At 53.1% G+C, this 25,151-nt stretch overlaps 3 protein-coding genes across 4 annotated transcripts; all 3 read left to right on the top strand.

Annotated features, from left to right (window-relative positions):
- Positions 1-881: 881 nt before the first annotated feature.
- Rnf225 (ring finger protein 225) lies at positions 882-1,870 on the top strand. The gene has a single exon (XM_048368755.1). It carries the CDS (start codon positions 882-884, stop codon positions 1,863-1,865), a length of 984 nt encoding a protein of 327 aa, XP_048224712.1. The 3' UTR covers positions 1,866-1,870.
- Positions 1,871-8,921: 7,051 nt separating this feature from the next.
- On the top strand, positions 8,922-14,150 carry Znf324 (zinc finger protein 324). Its single transcript, XM_048368743.1, has 4 exons — positions 8,922-9,266; positions 10,817-10,943; positions 11,372-11,488; positions 12,120-14,150. The coding sequence occupies exons 1-4, from the start codon at positions 9,231-9,233 to the stop codon at positions 13,571-13,573; spliced, it is 1,734 nt and encodes a 577-aa protein (XP_048224700.1). The 5' UTR covers positions 8,922-9,230; the 3' UTR covers positions 13,574-14,150.
- A 3,621-nt stretch (positions 14,151-17,771) lies between these two features.
- On the top strand, positions 17,772-24,004 carry Znf446 (zinc finger protein 446). 2 transcript variants are annotated; one of them, XM_048368753.1, is made up of 6 exons: positions 17,772-17,969; positions 19,682-20,060; positions 20,139-20,337; positions 20,574-20,668; positions 22,613-22,697; positions 22,928-24,004. In XM_048368753.1, exons 2-6 carry the CDS (start codon positions 19,722-19,724, stop codon positions 23,473-23,475), a joined length of 1,266 nt encoding a protein of 421 aa, XP_048224710.1. In that variant the 5' UTR covers positions 17,772-17,969; positions 19,682-19,721; the 3' UTR covers positions 23,476-24,004. The 2 variants fall into 2 exon arrangements, with proteins under 2 accessions (XP_048224710.1, XP_048224711.1); XM_048368754.1 differs by lacking the exon at positions 17,772-17,969 and adding an exon at positions 18,018-18,091.
- Positions 24,005-25,151: the final 1,147 nt, after the last annotated feature.

The following is a 25,151-nucleotide window of genomic DNA, read 5'->3' on the forward strand; positions in this document are numbered from 1 at the left end:
CAGGGTAGGCTGGTGTTCCCCTGGCCCCAGCTGGTGGCATGATGGTTTTTGGGTTTGTTTTTTTTATTCCAAACATGGGGCCTGTGCACTGTCCCTGAGCTCAAGGCTAGCGCTCTACCACTTAAGAGTCACAGTGCTGCCTGTTTTCTGGTGGTTTATTGGAGACCAGTCTTAAGGACTTCTCTGGCCAGGCTGGCTTTGAAGCATGATCCTCAGATCTCAGCCCCCAGTAGCAAGCTAGGATTAAGGGCTTAAACCGCCAGTGCTCAGCTGTGATAATTGGTGCCCTCTTGTGCCAGGACTCCACCCACCTCCAATATGTATTTCAGGTCTGGATTTGGGTTCAACACTCCAGGATGGGCTTGGGGTGGGGCAGGCAGCGAGACAGGTTTAGCTAGTTGTGTGGGGCTGGCGGGGCGGCCCCAGGCCGGGCACCCTCCTCAGGCGGGGTGCTGGTCCGGCGGTAGGCCAGAGATTGGTCAGAATAGCAGGTGTCAACAGGTACTGAGAATCCAGCAGCAGTCACCCGAGAGCCCCGGGCTTTGTAAGTGTTCGTGGACGACAGAGGAACCTTCCTTCACCTGCGGAATGTATGGGTCTCCGTACCACATTTGATGGGCTCTACCAGCATCCCTGCCCGGCTCTGGAAACTCTTCGTGGTGAATTCCCCGTTTGAAGTGTTGCCTGGAGGCACAGGACACTTTTCTCTGGTTTAGCCTTGTCTGCCAATTTATCTCCAGCTCAGGACCTGAGGGCACGGACTCTTGTTCTGGGTTATCCCAAGATCAGCCAGGCTCCTCGGAGCGGCGGTTCCCGGGACCCACTTCACTGCTAGCCGGACCCGCTCCACCGCCCGCCGGCTCCAGGCAGGCTCCGTCCGGATGCCGTGCCCGCGGCCGCCCTGGCTCCGCCGTCCCCGGGCCCCGCCGTGCTCGAGCCCCGGCTCCCCCGGCGGGTTCTGCACGGCCCCCTCGCCTGGCAGGGGGGAGGACGAGGACGAGGACGCAGAGGAGGAGGCGGACGGCAGCCCGGGCTCAGGCCCCATCCTGCCCCCCGCCTCGCCCATGGAGTGCCTCATCTGCGTGTCGCCCTTCGACGGCGTGTTCAAGCTGCCTAAGCGCCTGGACTGCGGACACGTCTTCTGCCTCGAGTGTCTGGCTCGCCTGTCGTTGGCCACGGCGGGCGGCGGCGACGCGGTGGCCTGCCCGGTGTGCCGCGCACCCACGCGGCTGGCCCCGCGCCGCGGGCTGCCCGCGCTGCCCACCCAGCCGGGGCTGCTGCCCCACGACGCGCGCGCGCCGCTGCGCCAGGGCTCCGTGCGCTTCGACCGCCGCCGCGGGCTGCTCTACCTGCGGCCGCCGCCGCCGCCGCCCGGGCCGCGCAAGAGCCGCAGCGCGCAGGCGCAGGCGCTCGCGCAGGCGCAGGTGCTCGCGCCGCCGCCGCCGCTACGCCTCGGCCGTCCGCTCTCGCGCCGCCTGACGCTCAGCAGCTCGACCTGGGTGTTCAACGCCGCCGTGGTGCTGGCGGTGCTGGTGACTGCAGGCCTGGTGGTCTCGGGGGTCTACATTTTCTTCCTCATCCCGCACGCTACCTCCTCCGGCCCCCCGCGGCCCCAGATCGTGGCGGTGGCGCCCCCACCCGGCCTCCCCTGGTTCCCGCCCAGGCCCGCGCCGCCGTCGGGGCCGCCCGGGATCCCCGCCTGGACGCCGCGCCCCGCGGGCACAGCCGACTTCCCGCAGGTGCCGGTGGAGGACACGACGGAGCCCGAGCTGGAGCCCGAGCGGGGCGCTGAGGACCCCGTGGAGGACGAGGGGACGGGGGACCCGCCACAGGACGGCGCCCGCGGGGAGGAGGATGGCCCCTGAGGTCCCCGGGCCTGCTGCTGGCTGGAGCGGCCCCGCAGCAGACCGCGGTACTGGGTCTCCAGCCCGAGGACCTGCCTGTCATCCTGGGAGGAGCTTGACGATGCATACATAGCAAGGGATGCATACATAGCAAGGGCTCCCGGGTCTGGCAGGTCACCGCGTGGCACGGCCCTCTTGAGCACACTCTACAGCCATTCCATTCCCTCGGAACACTGAGACTCCTGATCCCCGTGGGGGCCACCTGGACTCTGATCCCTGTCTCACTCTGGTTTCCTTTGATCCACTAGCTGAGGATGCTCTAATCCTGACCCTGGTCCCACCAGGGTTCCTTCTGAGCCCCATCTCTATGAGGTACAGCAGGCTCTCTGCCAGAAAAACCCACAGCACGGACTGGAAACTGCCAGGAACAGCCCCAGTCATCATTGCCGGCATGAGGTGTAGGTACTGATCCATCCTGCCTTTGGGCTTATTACAGAGGGCCCCATATTCAGAGAGGAAAGCTACTGATGCTCCTCCTCTTACCTGTCATACTTTCCGGGAACAGCTTCCCCACAGCCAGACTCTTAACTAGAGGACCCTGCATACCTGGCTGGAACTCAGATTCAGAATGGGCTAGGTACTGTCCAGGACTAAGGACTAAGGTGTATTCATGAAGACTGACTTTCACCAGGGTCCTAAATCCCAAACTGCTCTGTGAGCCTGGACTTCCCTTCTGGCTTCTAGGACCCATTCAAGACGATGTAAGCAGCTGTGGGAATCACAGCTCAGAGACCAAGGTTGCACAATGGATTAAGCAGAGGCATGCGATTGGGAGAGAGATCCTGGACCTGCCCGGCCAGCTGGAGTGTTCTGACCCCTATCCTTGCCTGCTTGAGCCCCATGAATTTCTTGGAGACAGTGACTCTATTTCCTCCTTAGGCTTCTGTCAGTCCTGCCTAGCCTTCCTCCACCTTACTCCAACTGAAGCCAGGACCTCTTCCTGCAAATTTGTCTCTAGGAATGGTGGTTTAGAGGGTGGGAATGGCCTAGTGGTAGAGTGCTTGCCTCGTATACATGAAACACTGGGTTTGATTTCTCAGCACCACATACACAGAAAAAGCCAGAAGTGGGGCTGTGGCTCAAGTGGTAGATGCCAACCTTGAGCAAAAAGAAGCCAAGGACAGTGCTCAGACCCTGAGTTCGAGCCCCAGGACTGGCAAAAAAAAAAAAAAAGGTGGTTTATAGCCTTTTTTACCCCCTCCCAGAGGGTGGCTACCCTATAGATTGACAAAGTCTCTGGAACACCCATGCTGCCTCTTCTCAATTGTGGTGTTGTGGGTGGACATCTAGCATTTTATTTTTCAGAAACAAACATAACTTATGCAGCTGGAGGCTCTCTTGTGATTTATTTATATGCGTGTTCTCAGCATGGGGCATGTGGTGATGCTGGATGGTTACTGATGAGTGACAGCACCAGAGGTAACCGAGGTACACCCTGGGGATGTCTGTGCCATGCAAGATCTGCTGGCTTCCAGATACCCTGAGTCCAGGCATGTCTACAGGGCTGCTTCAGGTCTGAGTTGCTGCTTCCAGGTGGGAAACCAGCGGAGGAGAGTTAGGGAGTATCTTCCCAGACGAGTTCTTGGCCACCACCCTGATGCCAACATCACCCACAGGGCTGGGGCCAGTGCACTGGGTCACTGGGAAGCCATCGCCCTGTCTCACAAGGAGGGAGATAATCCTGTTTACCAGCAGCAGTGTGTTGGTATAGTTTTCTCTGGCTACTACAAAAAAAAAAAAAAAAAGGATCCCCAACTCACATGTGCTTTCATAGAACAATGTCCATCCTACAGTTCTGTTGTTCAGAAGCTCAAAATCATTTCATTGAGTTGAAGTAGACAAGCCAACAGTCCTAGTTCTGGGAGCTCTGTGAGAATCTTATTTCCTAGGCTTTTCCAACTTGTATAGCCTTTTTCCTCAATTACTTCATTTATAAAGACACTAGGATTAAATTGGAATACACAAATAATCCAAGATAATCTCCTATCTCAAGGTCTTTAATCCCATCTCTAAAGTCCATTTTGCCATGAGGGCAGCAGGTTCACAGGTTTCCAGAAATTAGGACCAGGATATCTTTGGGGACCCTTATTCCGCCCACCAAAGGGTTTCAATTCCTATCCCTTGCCTCACTCCTTCCCTCCTCTCTCCCCCACCTGGGGAAGTGAGGGCGGGCAGTAGTAGGTTTGGTCCAGATAGGCCAGAAAGGGGTCCTAGGCTGGTGATACATAGAAGAGAGGAGATTTTCTGCCTTGGGTGGTCTAGGGGGACTGCCTGAGGGAGAGAACCCCAAACTGTATCTGCGAGTACACTTGAATTGTGGTTGATAAGTGGGGCTTACACTAAGCCAAGTAAACCAGAAAGATCAGGATATGGTTAAGGATAGTAGCTGAAGGGCTCCCTCTATCCTACCTGCCTTCAAGGTGTGACTGTGGCTTTCACACTTGCTCAGCTGGGAATCTGGGTCTCATTTTCTCCTCCACTGAAAGGAGGCTGGGGACAGAGCACAAGGGTTGCAGAGAACTCCTCACAAAGAGGCTGCAATAAACCACACAAGATAGGATCACAGGGTACTCTTCCCATCCCTGCCAACAGGCCTCAGCCTATATCCTCCTCTTATACCTCTCATATCCCACTTTGCTGTTTAATTGGAAATGGAATCTTACAGACTTCTCTGACTTCCAATCAAGATCCTTAGATCTAGCCTTCCCAGGTAGCTAGGATTATGTATGTGAACCACCAGCATCTGACCCAAATCAATCAATCTATCCATCAATCTACCTATCATCTATAGATTTTTTTTTGGCTGCTTTTTTTTGTTGTTGGTTGTGGGCCTTGAACTCAGAGCCTGTCCCTGAGCTCTTTTGTTCAAGTCTAGTGCTCCACCACTTGAGTCACTGCTCTACTTCCAGATGTTGTTGTTTTCAGACAGAAAGGAGTTTATTGGGGAAAGAGCAAACTGCCAGCCCACATAAGATAGAAGCACAGCGAGACAGAGGGGGAGGAAGGAGAGAAAAGAGCAAAACAGAGTAAGAGAGAAAAAGAAAGAGGTTAACTGGAGATGAGAATCTCACAGGGACTTTTCTGTGTGGACTGCCTTCAAACCACAATCCTCCAGCTTAGACGTTTGTTTTTTTCCCGGTCCCGGGGCTTGAACTCAGGGCCTGGGCACTGTTCCTGAGCTTCTTGTGCTCAAGTCCAGAACTCTGCCACTTGAGACACAGTTGCCACTTCTGGCTTTTTCCAAATGGAAAAAATATGGTACTGAGGAATCAAACCCAGGACTTCATGCATGCTAAGCAAGTACTCTACCACTAGCCACATTCCCAAAATGATCTTTCATTTTTTGTTTTGTTTGTTTGTTTTTGTTTTGGCCAGTCATGGGCCTTGGACTCAGGGCCTGAGCACTGTCCCTGGCTTCTTTTTGCTCAAGGCTAGCACTCTGCCACTTGAGCCACAGCGCCACTTCTGGCCATTTTCTGTATATGTGGTGCTGAGGAATCGAACCCAGGGCTTTGTGTATAGGATGCAAGCACTCTTGCCTCTAGGCCATATTCCCAGCCCCTGATCGTTCATTTTTAACTAGGTATTATGTAATGTTTTTAAGGGTTTCAATTGAATATACAACATGATTACAATATGTCTACACCTCCAACTCTATTTTTTTTTTTTTTTAGCATGTCCTGGGGCTTGAACTCAGGGCTTGGGTGCTGTCCCTGGACTTTGTGCTCAAGTCTAGCACTCTACCACTTGAACCATAGCTCCACTTCTGGCTTTTTTTTTTTTTTTTTATGTTTGAATTCGAGATAAGGGTTGCAACTTCCCCAAACCCCCAGCCTCTTTTCTGAGACTTGGTTTCCTGTTGTGTGCAGAGGATACAAGGCGAAAGCAGGGGTCAATCTCTGTTATCATGAGCACTGGCCAGGCTGGCCATCCTCTAGAGAAGTGATCTGGCACGGGTAACCTGTGTACACCATGGTAATGACCGTCCAAAGGCGCGAGAGGACTGCCATCCAGCCCCCAAGCAGAGAAAGAACAAAAGGTAGGAGCCAACTTGTCCAAGGAAGTCCTGCCTTTGTGGCTCCCGGGAAACATCCTCTCCTGGGCCACATCCTCTCCTGGGCCGTCATTGGTCCAAGTGCTTGCTTTTGGGCAAATGGACTTCTGGGTAATGTAGTTTTTGGTTGGTCACAGAGCTTGAACTCAAGGCCTGGGCGCTGCCCCTGAGCATTTGCTCAAGGCTAGCTTTCTACTACTACTTTGAGACACAGTTTCCATTTCCTGTTTTCTGGTGGTTAATTGAAGATAAGAGTCTTATAGACTTTCTCATCAGGGTTGCTTCAAATCAGGATCCTCAGTCTCCTGAGTAGCTAGGATTACAGGCCTGATCAGCTCTGGCTCAATTTTTTTTTTTTTTTTTTATGCCAGTACTGGGTCTTGAACTCTGGGCTTTACACTTTTTCTTGGCTCTACTCACCCTAGACTCAACCACTTGATCCACAGTTCCACTTCTGGCATTCAGGTAGATGATTGTCGATGGGACTTTCTTGGCCCCATCTGGCTTTGAACTGTGATCCTCAGATCTCAGCTTCCTGAATAGTTACAGTTACAGATATGAACGACCAGTGCAGCCAAGCTTAGTCATCACTCTATCCTCACAGTAAGGAAAAGGCTGAACTGAAAACCAACTCTTAGATCAGGAAATTAAGGTGATAAGGTAAACTACTATCCCCAAACTGACAAAACAAAAACAAGAAAGGTAAATAGACAACCCAGTTTTGGAAGCAGAATCTTCTTGAGTTATTTAAAATATAGTCTTGTAGCTTTCTGGAGTCAGAGTTTGGATGAGTCTTATCTAGGTTTACACCTATGGTTTCAGTGTGACACAGGGTACTAAATCTAAGGTTTCAGAGTCAGCTTGCTGATTAAATCCCCACCCTGAGTCCCTACCAGTTTACAAAAAAATCTGTCAAGTTTCCATTTCCCCAATACTGTACTGTTTACGTTCTGTGACTTAGAAATTCCTGCCACAGTTGCAACAGTCTCCTTACACTCCTTCTCAGAACCTTACTCTCAAGAGCCAATGTAATGTGACTTGTGACTGCCCCCTAAAATTTTGCTTAAATTTCACCTGTAACTGTCCTTTGGTGCTGTCTCTATTCCCACTTGGAGCAGCCCAGCAAGTCTGTCCCCCAATAATGCCTTGAGCCAGTATCGGTTGCTTGCCTCTCATTTCTTATACCAAAATCACCTTTCTTTTTTAAATTTTATTTATTTATTTATTTATTTTTGCCTGTCTTGGGCCTTGGACTCAGGGCCTGAGCACTGTCCCTGGCTTCTTTTTGCTCAAGGCTAGCACTCTGCCACTTGAGCCACAGCGCCACTTCTGGCCATTTTCTATATATGTGGTGCTGAGGAATCGAACCCAGGGCTTCATATATACGAGGCAAGCACTCTTGCCACTAGGCCATATTCCCAGCCCCACCTTTCTTTTTTTTGTTTTGTTTTTGTTGCCAGTCCTGGGGCATGGACTCAGAGCCTGAGCACTGTCCCTGGCTTCCCTGGCTTCTTTTTGCTCAAGGCTGGCACTCTACCTCTTGAGCCACAACGCCACTTCCGTCTTTTTTCTATATATGTGGTGCTGAGGAATGGAACCCAGGTCTTCATGTATATGAGGCAAGCACTTTACCACTAGGCCATATTGCCAGCCTCACCTTTCTTTTTTCATTTCCAACTATATACAATAGGGAAATTAATGTAAGAGCATGAGCTATAAGAATGTCAACATCTAGCCATTGAATGGACTCCTATCACTCCTAAGTCCTCATTGGCAGTGTGGACATGCCTTTCTTTTGGTCAAACCCACAGACCTTACAAATGTGGATATCTGTCAATTGCACTGTCAAGGGCACTGAGATTTCAAGTGCTCCTCTATAGCAGCAGTTCAAACTTCACTCTACCCAATTTATCTTAGTCTATTTGGGCCTTCATTATAAAACAACTGTAGGCCGGGTGGTTTAAACAAAAGAAATTTCCCATTTTCTTTATGCATGTGTTGTCCTGGCATTGAACTCAGGGGCCTGAGGCCCAGTCCTGTGCCTGAGCTTTTGTGCTCAAGACTAGGTTCTACCACCAGAGCCACAGCTAAGCTAGTTTCTAAGTGTCTCAGACTTTACTGCCTGGGCTGGATTTGAAGTGCGATCCTCAGATTTCATCCTAAGTAGGTAAGATTACAAATGTGAGCCCACCAGCACCATGTTTACTTTTATACTTCTGGAGTCTGGGAAATGTAAGATGGAGGTTCTGCTCAGCTGTGTTCCTGAAGACTTCCTTGTTGGTTTGTAGACAATTGCTACTTTGCTCTGTGTCCACATGATAAGGAGAATGTTGTTCTTGGTGTTTCTTTCTCTCGTGTGTGTGTGTGTGTGTGTGTGTGTGTGTGTGTGTGCTGGTACTGAGGCTTAAACTCTGGGCTTAGGCCCTGTCCCTTGGCTTCTTTCACTCAAGGCTGGCGGTCTACCACTTGAGCCACAGCTCCACTTCTGGCTTCTTTACTGGTTAATTGGAGATAGGAGTCTCAGAGAATTCCCTGACCCGGCTGACTTTGAACCGCAATTCTCAGATTTCTGCATCCTGAGCAAGATAGGTGCGGGCATGTCACTGCCTCTGAACGTGAACCTTTCCCTTCCTTTGTCTCCTTTGTCCTCTTTGCCCAGTGTCACCACAGTGCATCCAGGATTTAGCCTGTGATCGCTCAGATGGGCGCAGGAACCTGGGACCCTACGCGTCCGCTTGCCCATAGCGGAAAGCTGAAGCGAGAAGGCGCTAAGACACGCGGGAGATGACGCTTGGCCGTTGCCATAGGTACCGGGATGCTACCTCCGAGCTCGCGGAAAGGCAGAGCGGAACTACGCTGCCCACAAGGCCTTGCGCTTGCGTCCGCCGCGTGTATTGGGCCAATGAGGGCGGGAGGGCGGGACTTCCGGCGTCTAGGACTGTCACTTTGCTGCAGGGAATCAGACTGTACCGTTGGTCCGCCTGGGGCTCTAGGGGCCGGGCCGGCTTTCCAGGAGGTTCTGGGGAGCCGACCGGAGGACCACGAGGGAGGAGTCGGCACGGGGCCCGCTTCGAGCTGCCTGCGGGCCGCTATCCCGAGTCTCAGTTTCCCTGGCGGGGCAGTCTGGCAGGGCTTGGAGCCACGTGCTCCTCAGCCCCCGCCGCAGTCCCACAACTCTCTCCTTGGGTTCTGCGCTCTTTGCAGACGGGGACACTGAGGCCCCGGCGGGTCACCCAGCCTCGTGGACCTGTGCGGGTCCTGTGGTGGCACCAATGGCTGCGGCGAGGGCGGTGGCTGATCCACCGAGGGTGAGTACGGGGACCCCCTCCCGTGAATGCGAGCCAGAAGACCTGCCGAGCCCTCCGGCTGCCCTAGAGTGGGGAGGCGGCACGTGCTGAGCCCCCGCAGTCCAGGCAGGGAGGCTGGGTCTGGAAGGAAAGCGTCTCACGTGCGAAGGATGGGAGGGGAGACTGGTTCTTTGAAGACAGCATTCAAGATGTGGAGCTCTGGGAGAAGTGGCTTGTGTGCCTGAAATGGCAGGCTGAGTTGGGTGCCCTGGGAGGTTTCGACTGGAGACTAGATATCACCCAATTAGAACTTTTTTTTCTTTTGGTACTACTGGGGTTTCAACTCAGGTCTTTGTTCTTGTTAGATAACAATCATGCCCTGGGCCTTTCTACTTTTAGTTATTTTTCTGGTAGAGTCTCTGGACTTTTTCTCCCCTGGGCTAGCCACAGATGATTCTTTTACCTGTGTTTTTCTTGGTTAACACTTGTTATCTTGGATTACACTGGATTATCTCTACACATAAGCTTATCAATTGAGGTGGGACTTTACTCCCCCCTCCCCCCCTTGCTGGGCTGGCTTTGAACCTCAGTCCTCCTGATCTCCACCTTCTGTCTGGTAGTATAATTGTAGGCACAAGTCACCATGCCTGGCCCTCAGGATTTTAAAGGCCTGCCATTTTTTGCTTAGTGGAGAACACATATGCGGGGGTGGGGGTGGGGTGGGGAGGGTGTCCTATAAACGAGGAAGGTACTGCAACTGTACATGTCAGTAGTAGTTGCCTCTGAACCCTATGGGCAGGGGTGGTTAGAAATGATGGGACTAAGAGTAGATTTGCTGATGTGTCAGGCGTGAGCTGTGAGCCAGTGTTGTGAGTAAAGAACCTTCCCAGGTTTTTCAGCCTGAGAACCGGTGTCAACAGGGACAGTAATGGAAAAGGAAGAGAGGTTTCTTTTAGAGAAAAGATCAAGAGTCCGCGATGTACTAATGTGAAGGGGTTGGTGGATCTAAAGTTATAGATGTGTGTTGGACAAGGTCTTGGTATCCTAGTCTAGAGCTGGGTCTAGAAATTGGACAGAGGAAGGGATGATCTTATGGGCCTGGTCAATAGAGTGGAAATAGAGAGCTGTGGAGAGAAGAAAGGCTTGACTTTATACATGTCCACCAGGTCCTTGGGGTTAGTTCCCTGTGGAAGCTGGTGCAGTTCATCCAGTCCCTGAAGGATTCAGCCTTGAAATGTTAGGCAGGCACAGCAGTGGAGAACCCTAGGGATGGACATGACCTGGGGGACCCAAAGCTGGGATTTATGCATTTGTCACCAGCCAAGTGTTTCAGGCCTGCTCTTACTCTAGTAAAGTGTGCAGGAAGCTAAGCTAGCATCTGTTTGTCTGTACAGGGAGGTAGAGGTGAGGAGACACAGACCAGTAGCAGAAGTGCCATTTGAAGGTAGGTCAGGGTAGATTAGAGAAGGAGAATGATTATCCAAGAGGCATCAGGAGGAAGTGGCCATTAAGACTAGAAAACAGTCCTGGATCATACAGCCTGCTTTGACTATCTCCTCTGCCTGCTATAGAGCCTGATGACCTTCGAGGATGTGGCGGTGTATTTCTCCTGGGAAGAATGGCTGCTCCTGGATGCCACCCAGAGGGCCCTGTACCGCCATGTGATGCTGGAGAACTTTGCCCTAGTGATGTCTTTGGGTAAATCTCTGGGGCATCAAAACTGCCACCCTCCTTCCCAGCCCCACCTTGAGCAGAATCTGTGGCCTTAGGCTGTGAGGTTGGGTTGTGGAGTAGGGCTTGCAGACATGCAGTCTGACTTGCTTAACCATTTTCCATATTTCCTTGGTGCTGTCTGGCTGCATTTTTCTGTGCCTTGGCCCAGTCCCCTTCTTTTGGTGCTGCCAACCCAGGGGTTACTCATGAGCGCCCTCTGCAGTCTTCTCTATGGTGTGCCTTTTGGGTTTTCCTGGCTGAACAAGCACAACACTGATATTCCCTGGTTCCTGCCATCTTTGGGGGAATGGGTGGACTTGAGCTAGCCGCTCACTGATATTCCCTGGTTCCTGCCATCTTTGGGGGAATGGGTGGACTTGAGCTAGCTGCTCACTTGTTCTCCTCCCTCCCAGGTCTGTCTGCCTCCCGACCTCATGTGGTTGTCCTAATCCAGCGTGGTGAGGAACCATGGGTTCCGAGTGGAATGGATACAGCCCTGGGCAGCAGCACCCTTGAGAGGCACAGCCTCGGTGAGTCAGGGCTGTCCTTCCTGGCCCCAAAGACATACCCTCCTACTCTCACTTCCTACTTTTTCTTCATCAGTCCGCCTTAGATGTAGTAGCCTGGGTGCCCATGAAGGGAAGTTCCAGGGCACAGGAGCTGGGTTCACAAAGGAAGTTGCCTTTGGAACATGGTGAGAAGACCCTGCGGCTGGATTCCATGGCCTCCCCCGACATGTTCGTGGGGTCATGCTTTCCTCTCTTCCTCCATTGTGTTCAAGTGTTGATTGAGCACTTGGAGATAGCATTGGCCAGGAAACTCTTGTGGAGCTGACCCTGGGGGAGAGGTAGTAAACAGGATCACAAGTAGCCCACAGACCTGGTTGGAGATCAGAGCAAGGAGAAAAGCTGGAGTGAAGGGTTGGTGGGAGACGACCAGTGCAGAGGCCTGATGGTTGCTGTCCCCCAGGTGGCACGGGTGGGGGTACTCACACATTGACTGTGGAAGCCGATGCAGAGTTGCTTCCCAACCAGTTCACTGCCCGCCTGCCTGGGCCTCTTTCCTCCCCTGCTTCCCCACCAAGCCTCCGGGAGAGCCTGCTCACATCACCCCTGTTCAGGTGACCTCCAGCGATCACTCTTTCTTCCCTTTCGACCTTAGGTGCCTGTTCTCCCGCAGAGGACAAAGATGTTCCTGGATTAGCAGACCTGCCACAGATCTACCCAAATAGCTCCGGTGGGACCCCTATTAGTGTCCTCACTGCGGGTGCCTGCCCTAATGCAAAAAGTCTGGAGGGACCACCGAGTGTCTCTCCATACCAAGAGAAAAAGCCCACAGGAGTGTCAGTCATCTACTGGGAGCAGCTCCTGCCAGGCTCCGGCAGTGAGGCGGCGAGCATCAGTTTGCGGCTGACCTCTCCACAGAGGACTCCTGAGCGGGACCCGTCCAGAGAGAAGACCTTCCCAGGCGGCCGGGCATCAGGGAAGCAGCCACAGAGGGCTAGGCGTCAGAAGCTGAACGACCAGCAGGCCCCAGGGAGAGCCTTCGGGGGCATCCCGGACCTCGGGGTTGTCTGTTCTCCGGCAGGACAAAGAATGAGTGAGGCTTGGGCCGAGCCGCCGAGTCTCCCGGGCGCTCAGGAGCCCCCGACCTGGGAGGAGCTGGGCGAAGCCCTCCGGGCCGGCCCTGGGCTCCTCCCAGGGGAGAAGCCCTTTGAATGCCGGGCGTGCAGCAAGGTGTTCGTGAAGAGCTCGGACCTCCTCAAGCACCTGCGCACGCATACCGGGGAGCGGCCCTATGAGTGTGCCCAGTGCGGCAAGGCCTTCAGCCAGACCTCGCACCTGACCCAGCACCTGCGCATCCACAGCGGGGAGACGCCCTACGCCTGCTCGGCCTGCGGCAAGGCCTTCCGGCACAGCTCCTCCCTGGTGCGGCACCAGCGCATCCACACGGCGGAGAAGGCCTTCCACTGCGGCGAGTGCGGCAAGGCCTTCAGCCACGGCTCCAACCTCAGCCAGCACCGCAAGATCCACGCGGGCGGCCGGCCCTACGCCTGCGCGCGGTGCGGCCGCCGCTTCTGCCGCAACTCGCACCTGATCCAGCACGAGCGCACGCACACCGGCGAGAAGCCCTACGCCTGCGCGCTCTGTGGCGCCGCCTTCAGCCAGGGCTCCTCGCTCTTCAAGCACCAGCGCGTGCACACGGGCGAGAAGCCCTTCGCCTGCGCGCAGTGCGGCCGCGCCTTCAGCCACAGCTCCAACCTCACGCAGCACCAGCTGCTGCACACGGGTGAGAGGCCCTTTCGCTGCGGGGACTGCGGGAAGGCCTTCGCCAAGGGCGCGGTGCTGCTCAGCCACCAGCGCATCCACACCGGGGAGAAGCCCTTCGTGTGCACACAGTGCGGCCGGGCCTTCCGCGAGCGCCCCGCGCTCTTTCACCACCAGAGGATCCACACCGGCGAGAAGGCCGCGCGGCGGCCCCGGGCTTCCACGCGTCCCCAGGCCAGGCCGCCAGGACCCCCATCCGAAGGTTCCTCCAGGAAGGATGCCAAGGTCCCTTCGAACATGGGCCCCGCCGCCGTCGCGAAGGCAGCCCCCAAATCAGCCGAAGCCTGAGATCATCACAACACTGCCCTTCTCCGGCCTTCTGCTGATTTCCTCTTACGCTGCAAACCCTGTAAGGGGAGAAGCTAGCTTGTACAAGCCGGAACGAGCGATACCCTTCGGCCCGCAGCCCTACTCGCACAGGGTGACAAGCTTTGCCACTTCAGGCACAGCTCATACCTCCATCCTGGAAGAGACCATACCTCAGCGGCATCAAGGGAATTTGGGTGGAGCTGATACCGCAGTCAGAGCCAGTGGAACACAACGGAGAGCCCTGCATGTAGATAACACTTCAGTATTTCTTGACTTGGGAGTGGAGGTGAGGTGTGGGGGGGAAGTACAGGCATAGGGTGGAGCTCACCAAGAGGAATTTGCACACGATACAGTTATAGATAGTCTCCTCCTGGCCTCTGTCCATCCAGGGCTTTTCAAGGTGGGCTTTAGGCAAGAAGTTGTGCTCTCCTGAGTCTCAGCTCCCTCCTCTGGGAAAAAGTTAAAAAAATTTTTTTTGGTCCAGGCACCGGTTGGCTCATGCCTGTAATCCTGGCTACTTAGGCTGAGATCCAAGGATTGCAGTTCTCAAAGCAAACCCAGGCAGGAAAGTCCATGAGACTTTCTGACCATCAGCAAGCTGGAAATGGAGCTGTGGCTCAATTGGTAGAGGAGTAGTCTTAAGCACGAACGCTCAGGAACAGCCCTAGGTCCTGAATTCAAGTCTTAGGATCAGCCCTTTCCCGTTTCTAAAATAAAAAAAGGAAAGGGTTTGTGTCACAGAGGGTGGTGTTTACAGGCAGGACCCTAATGGAGCCCAGCGTGTATTCACTGCTAGCCCAATCTAGGTGCTAAAAATACAGCCTAGCGTGTATTCACTGCTAGCCTGATCTAGGTGCTAGTAATGTCCTCCTGTCAGCTCTCTGAGCCCTCTAGTGTGAAGAATTAGCCTTGTGCCATGGCACAACAGACTCCCAGGAGGTGGAAGTCCATCAGGCTACAGGCATATGTGGCTTTCAGCACTGCCTGATCAATGATACTGGCTTTTATTCACACCATCATCCAAGTCTTGTCACTACCTCTCATGACCAAAGTCAATGTCATGAGGAACCTTCACATCCAAGGTAGTTATGATCACTTAAGAACCCACATGGGGGGCTGGGGATATGGCCTAGTGGCAAGAGCGCTTGCCTTGTATACTTAAAGCCCTGGGTTCGATTCCCCAGCACCACATATACAGAAAATGGCCAGTGGCGCTGTGACTCAAGTGGCAGAGTGCTAGCCTTGAGCAAAAAGAAGCCAGGGACAGTGCTCAGGCCCTGAGTCCAAGGCCCAGAACTGGCAAAAAACAACAACAAAAAAAAAACAAAACAAGAACCCACATGGGGCTGTTCATGTTTGCTGAGTTTGTGGCTGTATGCCCACCGTGGTTGAAAGGTAGATAGAAAATTGAATAGCATTACTCAAGAGTGCACAGCAGATTTCATGTACTATTGTCCCCAGTAGAAAACCCTTGGAAGCAAGGACAGATGGCTGGGGCCCAGTTTGCTCTCCATAGCCTTCAGCAGACTAGGTCTTACCCCAGCCTTAAGTCAAGTCCAATCTGAACCAGGAATCACACCAACAGAGATGGCAATGGTCTTTTTGCCAGGAAGAAGAAAAAAATTAGCATTTACAACTCAGACTGGATATAGGGTATAGTTTCCTGTGTGGAAGTGTGGATGTCTACAGGCCCAGCCTTTTCTCAACTCTAGGGCATGGGTCAGGTTTTAATAAACTCAGAGGAGAGGCTTCCTGACAAAGATTTCTTTTTCTTCCTTTTTTTTGGTATGGCTACTGGTACTTGAACTAGTCCTCATGCTCAATCGGCTCTCTAATCAATTGAGCCAATTGGATAAGGTTTTAAGTACCTGTATAAACAGTAACAGCTGTGCTGGGGATTTAGCTCAGCGGAAGAGCGCCTGCCTGGCGAGCGGAAGGCCCCAAGTTTGGTTCTCAGCTCTGGGGGGAAAAAAAATAAACAGTAACAGCTGATGGTAGATTTACCCTAATTACAGTATAGACACTATTAAATGAGCATACACAGATACACCATTTGAGTGGAATCAGGTTCAGGGATTTGACTTCTACCTGGGCTGCTGGGAGAGGCCACCAAGAAGATATGCAGTGTGTTTGTGGGCCAGTGAGCAGGCTGGGTCTGCTTTGAGCAGCAGCTCTTATTGATGGGAGTCATTGTGGATTCAGGTTACCAGAGGGAAGTGGGTCTGGAATCCAAGGCTGGACTGTGTGCTTTCTGCTGCTGAGGCAGAGTGAGGGTAGCCATGTATGGTGGTCTGGAAAAGTTGACTCCAGTCCAGTGACTGTTCTAGTTCCATTACCTAGAAGATTCTGTACTCAAGAGCACATAGGCATTGCTGTTATTCTCACTCACTCATCTGGGGCAAGACCCATGTTTTGTCCTCAAAACCTCAAGCTTGTGTAAGGGGTGGCGTGTAGGAATAAGCTACAAAACCCTTTAAGGGCAGGTCCAAGCTGGGCTTCCTGATACCCTGTGACCCCTGAACCATTGTCCATAGCAGAGTTATGAAGTGCAGACAAACTTCTTACTCTACTAAGGAAGATTTTTTATGCAGAGTCCATGGAATTCAGGATCAGAGGCATCTATTGAAGTTGTACCCCAACCAGATTCGTTTCCTTTTTTACCAGTCCTGGGGCTTAAACTCAAGGCCTGGGCACTGTCCCTGAGCTTCTTTTGCTCAAGCCTAGCACTCTTATCACTTGAGCCACAGCACCACTTCTGGCTTTTTGGTGGTTAATTAAAGGTGAATTTCACACTTTACCACTTGAGCTGTCTTCAAACCGTGATTTTAGATCTCAGCCTCTTGAGTAGCTAGGATTATAGATGTAAGCCTCCAACGACCAACTGGGTGCCTCCCTCTTTTTTGTTGGTGCTGTGGCTCAAGAGGTAGAGTGCTAGACTTGAGCAAAAAGAACCCAGGGACAGTGCTCGGGCCCTGAGGCCAAGGCCCAGGACTGGCAAAAAAAAAAAAAAAAAAAAAAGACTTTCAACTTTCCCACTGGGGCTGAATTTAAACCACAATTCTCAGATCTCAGCCTCCTAAGTAGTTAGGATTGCAGATATGAGCCACCTGCACCTAGCGGCTGCCCCCCCCCCTTTTTTTTGTCCATTGTGGGCTTGAAGTCTGAGCCTGGGTGCTGTCCCTGGGCTCTTTAAGGCTAGGGCTCTACCACTTGAGCCATAGCACCACTTCCACTTTTCTGGTGGTTAATTGGAGATGAATCTCACGAACTTTGCTGCTCAGGCTGTCTTTGAACCTTAATGCTCAGATCTCAGTCTCTTGAGTAGCTAGGATGACAGACACCAGCCAGTAGCGATTGGCATGGCTAGCCCACTTTAATACTGAAGAACGTGTTGCTAAAACTTTCCCTGAGCTTTCTTGGCCAAAGAGTTGGACCAAACATGCATCACACTTAGCTCAAATCCATGGACACTACAGACAATACTGAAACAAACCCACTAGTAGGAAAACAGGCAAGAGTCAATAGCAATGGTACTCTGAAGCTAAAGGTGCATGGAGCAGCTATAAGTAATCTCGGGAAAACCAAATATTAAGTTGCTGAGGCAAGTGGGCAATGGTCCTACCAGACTTGCTTACAGTCAGGAGGCCTAAGAACCAGAAATCCAGATAGAAGCCGTTCCTAGGGGAGAGTTGTCTGAGTAGCACTAGAGTCCCCAAACTCTCCCTACCCAGTATGTGGTGAAAATTTTGTTTCCCATGAGTCTGTTCAGTCCTAGAAAAAAGACCTAGTCTCCCCCCACCCCACACCTCTCTGCCTTCTCCCTGCAAATAACACAATTTAATGAAGCCACTGCTAAAGTTGACCAGCTTCCCCCATACAATGCTGGGAGATTCCCCACCTGCGGGGCCTTGCTTTTACTGGAAGAGACTGGAACAGAGCAAAGTATTCGGTGCTGGACACCACTGGACCACTAGTTCCAGCCGCTCGTTCTTGGGGCTGGGCTCCCCGCGCCTGGGCTTTAATTAACCCTGGGACCTAGGAGAGGCAACAGCCTCCCCAGGGGTGCCGGCGTGAGGCGCCTGCGCAGGATGCCGGTTATGATTGGTCAGGGAATTTCTCCCTCAGCCAATAGGAGCTGGGTCCGCTGTGCACATGCGCTGCAGCCTGATGTGCCCGGTGGGTCAGCCGCGGCTAAGTCCAGGGAATTTGGTGCCAACAGAGACAGGGAGTGGGTCTCAGGGATGTTTTAGCATTGGAGGCTCGAGAGGAATGGAGCTCCCCTCGGTCGCGAAAGGGCCCTGGAAATGAAACCCTGCCCTTCCTCAGGCTTATGGGAAATGTAGTCCACGGGGAGGGGGGAATCACTGCTTGCAAGGTTCCGCCCTGGGTCAGAGCGACGTCGCCCGGGCAACTAGCGGGCGGGCCGTTCTTTGAGTGGCCAGCGGCGCGGCGCCACTTCCGGGGCGTGGCTTGGGACCGCGCGGAGCCGGGGCTGAGGTGAGCATGAATCTGGCCGGGGCTCGCAAGCACCTTCCTCACACTCGCACTCCTTCCAGGCCTTCAGGCCTCTTAACCTCCCCGCCGGAGGGCACGCAAGCCGAAGTCCGTGTCCTTCGGACCGGGTCCCCAGCACCACTGGAGGGCGAGCCTCCTTGCAGAGCGTTCCCAGCCCAGGACTGTTTTATATGCGTGAGCCCCATTAGTACAAGACATCCACACTTGGCCGGGGTCGCTCCAGTCCCGAGTGCACCTAGGCCTTCAGCCCTGCCTCTCACCTTAGCGTTTAGGTTTGTCTCAACCCGAAGCCAGATCTTCAGGCAGCAAGCCTTAGAGATGAGGGACAGATAAATTCCCAACACAGTCCTGCCTGCCCTGCCTTCGGGCTCCAGGCACCCGGGACCACGTGGCCCCAGCTGTGTGCCCTACGAGCCACTTTCCTATCATCCCCCTTCAGTCCTGCGTTGCCAAGTGTTTGACTCAAATGTTCACTGTTTTCTGTAAGCTGTCAGAAAATTTTGTGGCCTTCCTCTTCTAAGTTTTCCTTTTTTGCCAGTCTTGGGGCTTGAACTCAGGGCCTGAGCACTGTTCCTGAGCTTCTTTTTTGCTCAAGGCTAGCAGTCTACCACTGGAGCCACAGCACCACTTTCGGCTTTTTCTATATATGTGGTGCTGAGGAATCAAACCCAGGGCTTCATGTGTAGGAGGCGAGTACTTTACCACTAGGCCATATTCCCAACCCCTCTTCTAAGTTTTCCTGACCTCATCTATCCCAGTCCTCAAGATTCTCTGCCTCTCTACCATGGTCTTGACCCCCTGGGTTGAGCCTGGCATCTTGCCTTCTCTTGCTGAAGCCCTCTGTGTGTATGTGTGTTACTGGGGTTTGAACTCAGGCCCTTGTACTTGCTAGTCTACTGCTCTACACACACACACCTTTTTATTTTTTATTTTTGGTGTTAGTCCAGGGGCTAAATCTTAAGGCCTGGGCACTGTCCTGAGCTTTTTTGCTTAAGGCTAGCACTCTGCCCACTTACAGCTGGTTTTGGTTTGGGGTGTGTGTGTGTGTGTGTGTGTGTGCTTAATTGGAGATAAGAGTCTTCATGGCCTTTTTTTTTTTTTTTTTTTTTTTTTGGCCAGTCCTGGGCCTTGGATCAGGGCCTGAGCACCATCCCTGGCTTCTTTCTGCTCAAGGCTAGCACTCTGCCACCTGAGCCACAGCGCCCCTTCTGGTCGTTTTCCATATATGTGGTGCTGGGGAATCGAACTGAGAGCTTCATGTGTAGGAGGCAAGCACTCTTGCCACTAGGCCATATTCCCAGCCCTTCATGGCCTTTCTTGACCCAGCTGGCTTTGAACCACAGCCTTCAGATATCAGTTTGCTGAGAAAGTAGAATTACAGGTGGAGGCAACAGCATCTAGTTCCAGCCCTGTTTTTTTTCTGGTTATTTTGGAGATGGTGTCTAGTAAACTTTCTATTGGGGCCACCAAGCTCCTCCAGATTTCAGCCTCTTGAACAGTTAGGATTACAGGTGTGAGCTGCCTGGCTTGCCAGACCCCTTTGGATGACACCGATCCCTCCTCTGTATGTAGGTCCCTCCTGGTGATTCCAGTAAGACCCTTCAATACAAGAATGCCGTCTCCTCTGGGTCTCCCACAGCTGCCCCTCAGAGACCCCGAGACCACTGTTGAACTTGAGGCAGCACGGCTGAAATTTCGGGGGTTCTGCTACAAGGAGGTGGCTGGGCCCAGAGAGGCACTGGCCCGGCTGCGAGAGCTGTGTCATCAGTGGCTGCAGCCTGAGCTGTGCTCCAAGGAGCAGATGCTGGAGCTACTTGTGCTGGAGCAGTTCCTGGGCACATTGCCTCCTGAGATACAGGCCTGGGTGCGAGGACAGCGACCGGGAAGCCCTGATGAGGCTGTAGCCCTCGTGGAGGGGCTGCAGCATGACCCCGGGCAGCTGCTGGGCTGGGTGAGTGTGGCAGCATTCGTTTCTTAGAGGGACAAACTGAAGTCCTGTGAGCCCCTGTGACTGCCCTCTTTCCCTCAGATCACAGCTCATATCCTGAAGCCAGAGGTGCTTCCTGCGGCCCAGAAGACAGGGGAATCCCCAGGGTTCCTTCATCTCCCTGAAACCGGGGAGCCCTCCAGGGCGGCCTCGGGGGAGGGTGGAGAGGAAGCCAGGATGGAGGCGTCTACCCAGCTCTGCTTCAGTGTGAAGGAGGAACCCAGCACCTGTGGGCAGATGGGTGAGGGTGCCATGCCAGGCTGAGGGTTGGTGGAGGACTGCACATTTCTGGAGGGGGATTTCCTAAGGGATTGTGCCAGGACTGGGGCTCCTGAAGTGAGTGTAGATGCTCCATTTAGGATGGGGATTCTTAGGAGGAGCACAAGACTGCCTCTCATGTGACATGGCTGAGGCAGGTCAAGGCACCAACAGGAACACCAGCTCTTGACAGCCCTTCCTGTCTGCCTCACTTCTCAGCTTGTCCCAGCCCCCGGCTCTCAGCCCAGTCACCTGAGGGGCATCTCGAACATCAGGAACCAGCCTCCACATCCTTCCACCCAACCAGGATCCAGGTGAGCAGCCCCTCACAGGAAGTACAGGTTGTGGATGTGGGAGGGGACTGTCCCTGCTGGCCACCATCTGCTGTGGCTTTCTAGGATCTTTGGCCAGTGACTTGTACTCTTTATTTCCCAGGAGTGGCATAAGTAGTGGGGTACTCCTCCTGAGGGTACTGGGGGAAGAAGGACAGACAGTGCCTCACTGAAAAGGAAACTGCTTCAGGTCATGGAAACCTATTTTGGAATGGCTTGATTGGGTTTGGCTTTCTTCCCTCAAGAGAAAACAGGGAAGTCAAGGCCTCTGGAGGTCCTGGCCAGCACCTGGTGACTTAAACTTGTATGTGTAGGTAAAGAGGAACAGATGACCCTATACCTGAGGTCAAAGGAAGACAGTCCTGACACATGCCTCAAGTTTCTTTCCTAGTCTCCTTTTAGAGACCTTCCAGAGGCTCAGCACTATGCCCCTGATCCCAGGAACACATCGTTCCTGAATGCATGGTAGAAGTCTTGTTTTCCAGCTCATCTGCTTCTAGGCTTTCCCATTCCGTTCTGGGAGTTCCCTTCCACATTCCACAGCAGACATGCTTTAAGACTCAGAGGGGGCTGGGAATGTGGCTTAGCAGTAGAGTGCTTGTCTAGCATGCATGACGCCCTGGGTTTGATTCCTTAGCACAACATAAACAGAAAAAACTGGAAGTGGCGCTGTGGCGCAAGGCTAGAGTGCTAGCATTGAGCAAAAGGAAGCCAGGGACAGTGCTCCGGCACTGAGTGCAAGCCCCAGGAATGGGGGAAAAAGAAAAAAAGACTGAGAGGAAAGCCAGGAACCAATGACTCACATCTGTAATCCTGGCCACTCAGGAGGCTGAGGTCTGAGAATTGTGGTTCAAAGCCACCCTGGGCAGGAAAGTCTGAGACTCTTGTCTTCAGTTAACTACCAGAAAACTGGAAGTGGTGCTGTGGCTCAAAGTGGTAGAGCACTAGCCTTGAGCAGAACCCGGGGACAGTGTCCAGGCCCTGAGTTCAAGCCCTACGACCAGCCCCCCCAAAATATTTTTTCTCACTGGGTGCCAGTGGCTCACACCTGTAATCCCAGCTTCTCAGGGGCCTGAGATCTGTGGCTCCCAGTTCAAAGCCAGCCTGGGCAGAAAAGTCCCCATGAGAGGCTTATCTCCAATTAACTGCTCAAAAACCAGAAGTGGCATGATGGCTTGAAGTGGTAGAGTGCAATCCTTGAGCAAAAGAGCTCAGAGACAGTGCTGAGGCCCTGAATTCAAGCCCCACAACTGACAAAAAAAAAAAAAAAAAATCCCAACCCAGAAAAATCCCAAATGTTGAGACTCAAGGCAGAGATCCTTTGGACAAGGAGTACATTGCTCAGAAAAGCCATTGCTGGGACTATTTTGTGCCATGAGTTTCTCCCTTCCAAGGACTTTGTCACAGAGGAACAGGCAGTAGCAACACCCTGACCACCCTGGACCACCTCTGCTCCCTGGCTTTCTCACAGGGAGAGGCCTGGCTGCATGCACCTTGTTACCTGGTCCTTCTGCACTGCGGCTTCCCTCTAGCATACTGAGTTTAGGGCTCTGACAGGGGAACATCCGGGCCAACCATCATATTCTTGCCAGGCCTCCATAAAGCCTTCCCTCTTGGAAGTGGTATTGTGGCTCAAGTGGTAGAGCACTAGCCTTGAGCTGAAGAGCCCAGGGATAGCGCCCAGGCCCAGAGTTCAAGCTCCATGACTGAGAAAAAAAAAAAAAAAAAGCCTTCCCTCCGTTCTTTCCATCAGCAGCACTGAGGGGGTAACTCGGGGATGAGTGCTGTCAGGCTTACTGGATGACCTGAAAGCCAAACCCACACCCACAAGACCCTTCCTGCCCTGGTTTTTGGCTTGCTTTTCTCTAGGTGATGGGTAGGATGTGACACTGGCTAGTTTGGTAGTAACTGACTGCACCCCTGCAGGAAGAGTCGGGACTGCTGGGTCCATCACAGAAGGAGCTGTACTGGGATGTGATGCTGGAAAGCTACAGCACAGTGATGTCTCTGGGTGAGGGCTCTGGCGGCTCCCTGAGCTGTCCACCCTTCCTTTCCCTGTACAGATCCCAGCCATACATTGGGTGGCGTTAGGGCTCCTGGGAAGCTGCCTGGCACATGGCATATCTTCCTCTATCCAAAGGGTACCCTCCCTAGTTCTGTGTGCACGGGCCCCATCTGCCAACTGCATCCCCAGTTCTTGGTGTGCACAGGCTATGTATGACCATCTCCCCACCCCAACAGGGCTGCAGCCCCCTGGGCAGAAGATGCCAGCTGAGTCTGAGGCTGGGACACTCGGCATGGGGCCTCACCACTCAGGAGCAGGGGGCCCAGGGCTCGGGCTTGGCCAGGACTGTATATCCCCTCCAGGTCACAGCCAGAGCCTGAGCAAGGACCCATCTGCTACCCGGAGGGTCCCAGCCCCAGGACGACTGCCCATGCCCTGCTCCCGGCCTACACCACCACACAGGCTCTACACCTGTAAGCATTGTGGCCAGAGCTTCAACTGGAAGTCACTGTTTGTCATCCACCACCGAACACACATGGGTGGAGCAGGCCCAGAGAGGCCACTGCAGGTGCTCCGGGAGCCAGCTGCACACCGACCACCTGGCCCTCAGAGCTATTCCTGTGAGGACTGTGGGCGCAGCTTCAGCTGGAAGTCACAGGTGGTCATCCACCGCAAGGGCCACGCGGGCCAGAGGCGCCACTTCTGTGTTGACTGTGGCTGTGGTTTTGACTGGAAGTCCCAACTGGTCACCCATAGAAAGAGCCACCTGCCCCAGGCCCCCTGATCCTCTGGAGAAGGAATCTACCTTGGGGCTGCCGGCCTGCGTGCAGCACTCCAGCACAGGCCCAGTGCACAGGAAGCCTGGAGACAGCTAGGACCCTACGTGGACCCATGGTCCCAAGGCTGCTCCTGCCTGCTGTCATGCCTAGGTGGGACCCTGTGGTCACCCTAAGCTGGTTGCTGAGGCCCATGCTCTCCACTTGTGATGCACAGTCCATAGCCGTTCCTAATTCTAGGACCTGTGCTGAGAGGAGGCCCTAACACTGCCTTGTCCTGTCCTAAGTGCAGGGACGGGGCCTGGTCTTTGGAAAGTGCTAGAAGCCCAGGAAAGCACAGCTGGCTCCATCCTGCTGTGTGTAACCCCAGGATTTCCATGTGCTAGATGTTTAACATAAATTATACTTCTATAATGGGGGTTTCTGAATAAAAATCATGATTTGGGGCAAGATTAGCCATGTGCTCTCTCTGCCTGGCCATGGGAACCACAGGAAAACGGCACTGAATCCAAAGGGGCTGGGCCGGGTGCTGGTGGCTCACACCTGTTATCCTAGCTACTCAGGAGGCAGAGATCTGAGGATCACAATTAAAAGCCAGCCCAGGGAGGAAAGCCCATGAGACTCTTTATCTCCATTTAACCACCAGAAAACCGGAAGTGGTGCTGTGGCTCAAAGTGGTAGAGCACTAGCCTTGAGCTGAAGAGCTCAGAGACAGTGCCCAGGCCCAGAGTTCAAGCCCCACAAACAAACAAACAAAAAACACCAACAACTAAAAGGGGGGGGCTGGGATTGGCATTTGACTGGCTCAGGGGGTGGGCATTTCCTTTTGAGACCTCTGAGAGGACAGGTGCAAATGTGTGTTTCATGCCCTGTATACCTGCAGGCCATTACGCCCATGACCAGTTGTCATGCCACAGACCCCGTGTGTTGCTGGTTATTTTGGAGATAGAGTATAGTGAACTTTTTCTTCATTATGGGCCTCAAACCATGATCCTCCAAATCTCCACCTCCTAAGTAGCTAGGATTACAGACATGAGCCAGTGGCACCTGCTTAACAGTTATCTTTAATCTTTGTAACTATAGTAGCAAAAAATGTGGGGGCTGGGAATGTGGCTTGGTGGTAGAGTGCTTATCTTGCACTCATGAAACTCTGGGTTCAAATCAGCACCACATAAACAGAAAAAGCTGGAAAAAAATAAAGTGAATAACGCAAGGCAGCTGGAGTTCAGGGAGACATGAATTGTATAACCTGCTGGTGAACTTGTAACTCAGGGCCCAGTGAGCTCTTTTATGACATTTTTGCCCTTACTCCACTTCTACAACAAGGGACTGGTTAACACAAAGTACCTCTCTGACTTGGGGCTACCACCACCAATAAGGGGAGAATACTATAACCCTTCAAAGGCCAGGTCAGGCTTCATGTTGACTATGACAGACTGAGAGGCTTAGGGATCTGTAGAGCCACTTCCCAGGACAGTGTGGTGGCATCCTGTCTGTATCTCAGCGCTCAGAAGACTGGGGCAGGAAAAATCACACAAGTTGAGGCCATCCTCAGCTACATAATGAGTTGGAGGTAATCCTGGGCTATATGGTGAGACCTTGTTTCAAAACAAACAAAAGTACTTTTTTCTATTCCCCTCTGCCTCATTCTAGTGCCCTTACAGGCTTTGTCAGATTGTACATC

The sequence above is a fragment of the Perognathus longimembris genome, chromosome 20 (assembly GCF_023159225.1).
Source record: "Perognathus longimembris pacificus isolate PPM17 chromosome 20, ASM2315922v1, whole genome shotgun sequence".
Classification (NCBI taxonomy): domain Eukaryota; kingdom Metazoa; phylum Chordata; class Mammalia; order Rodentia; family Heteromyidae; genus Perognathus; species Perognathus longimembris.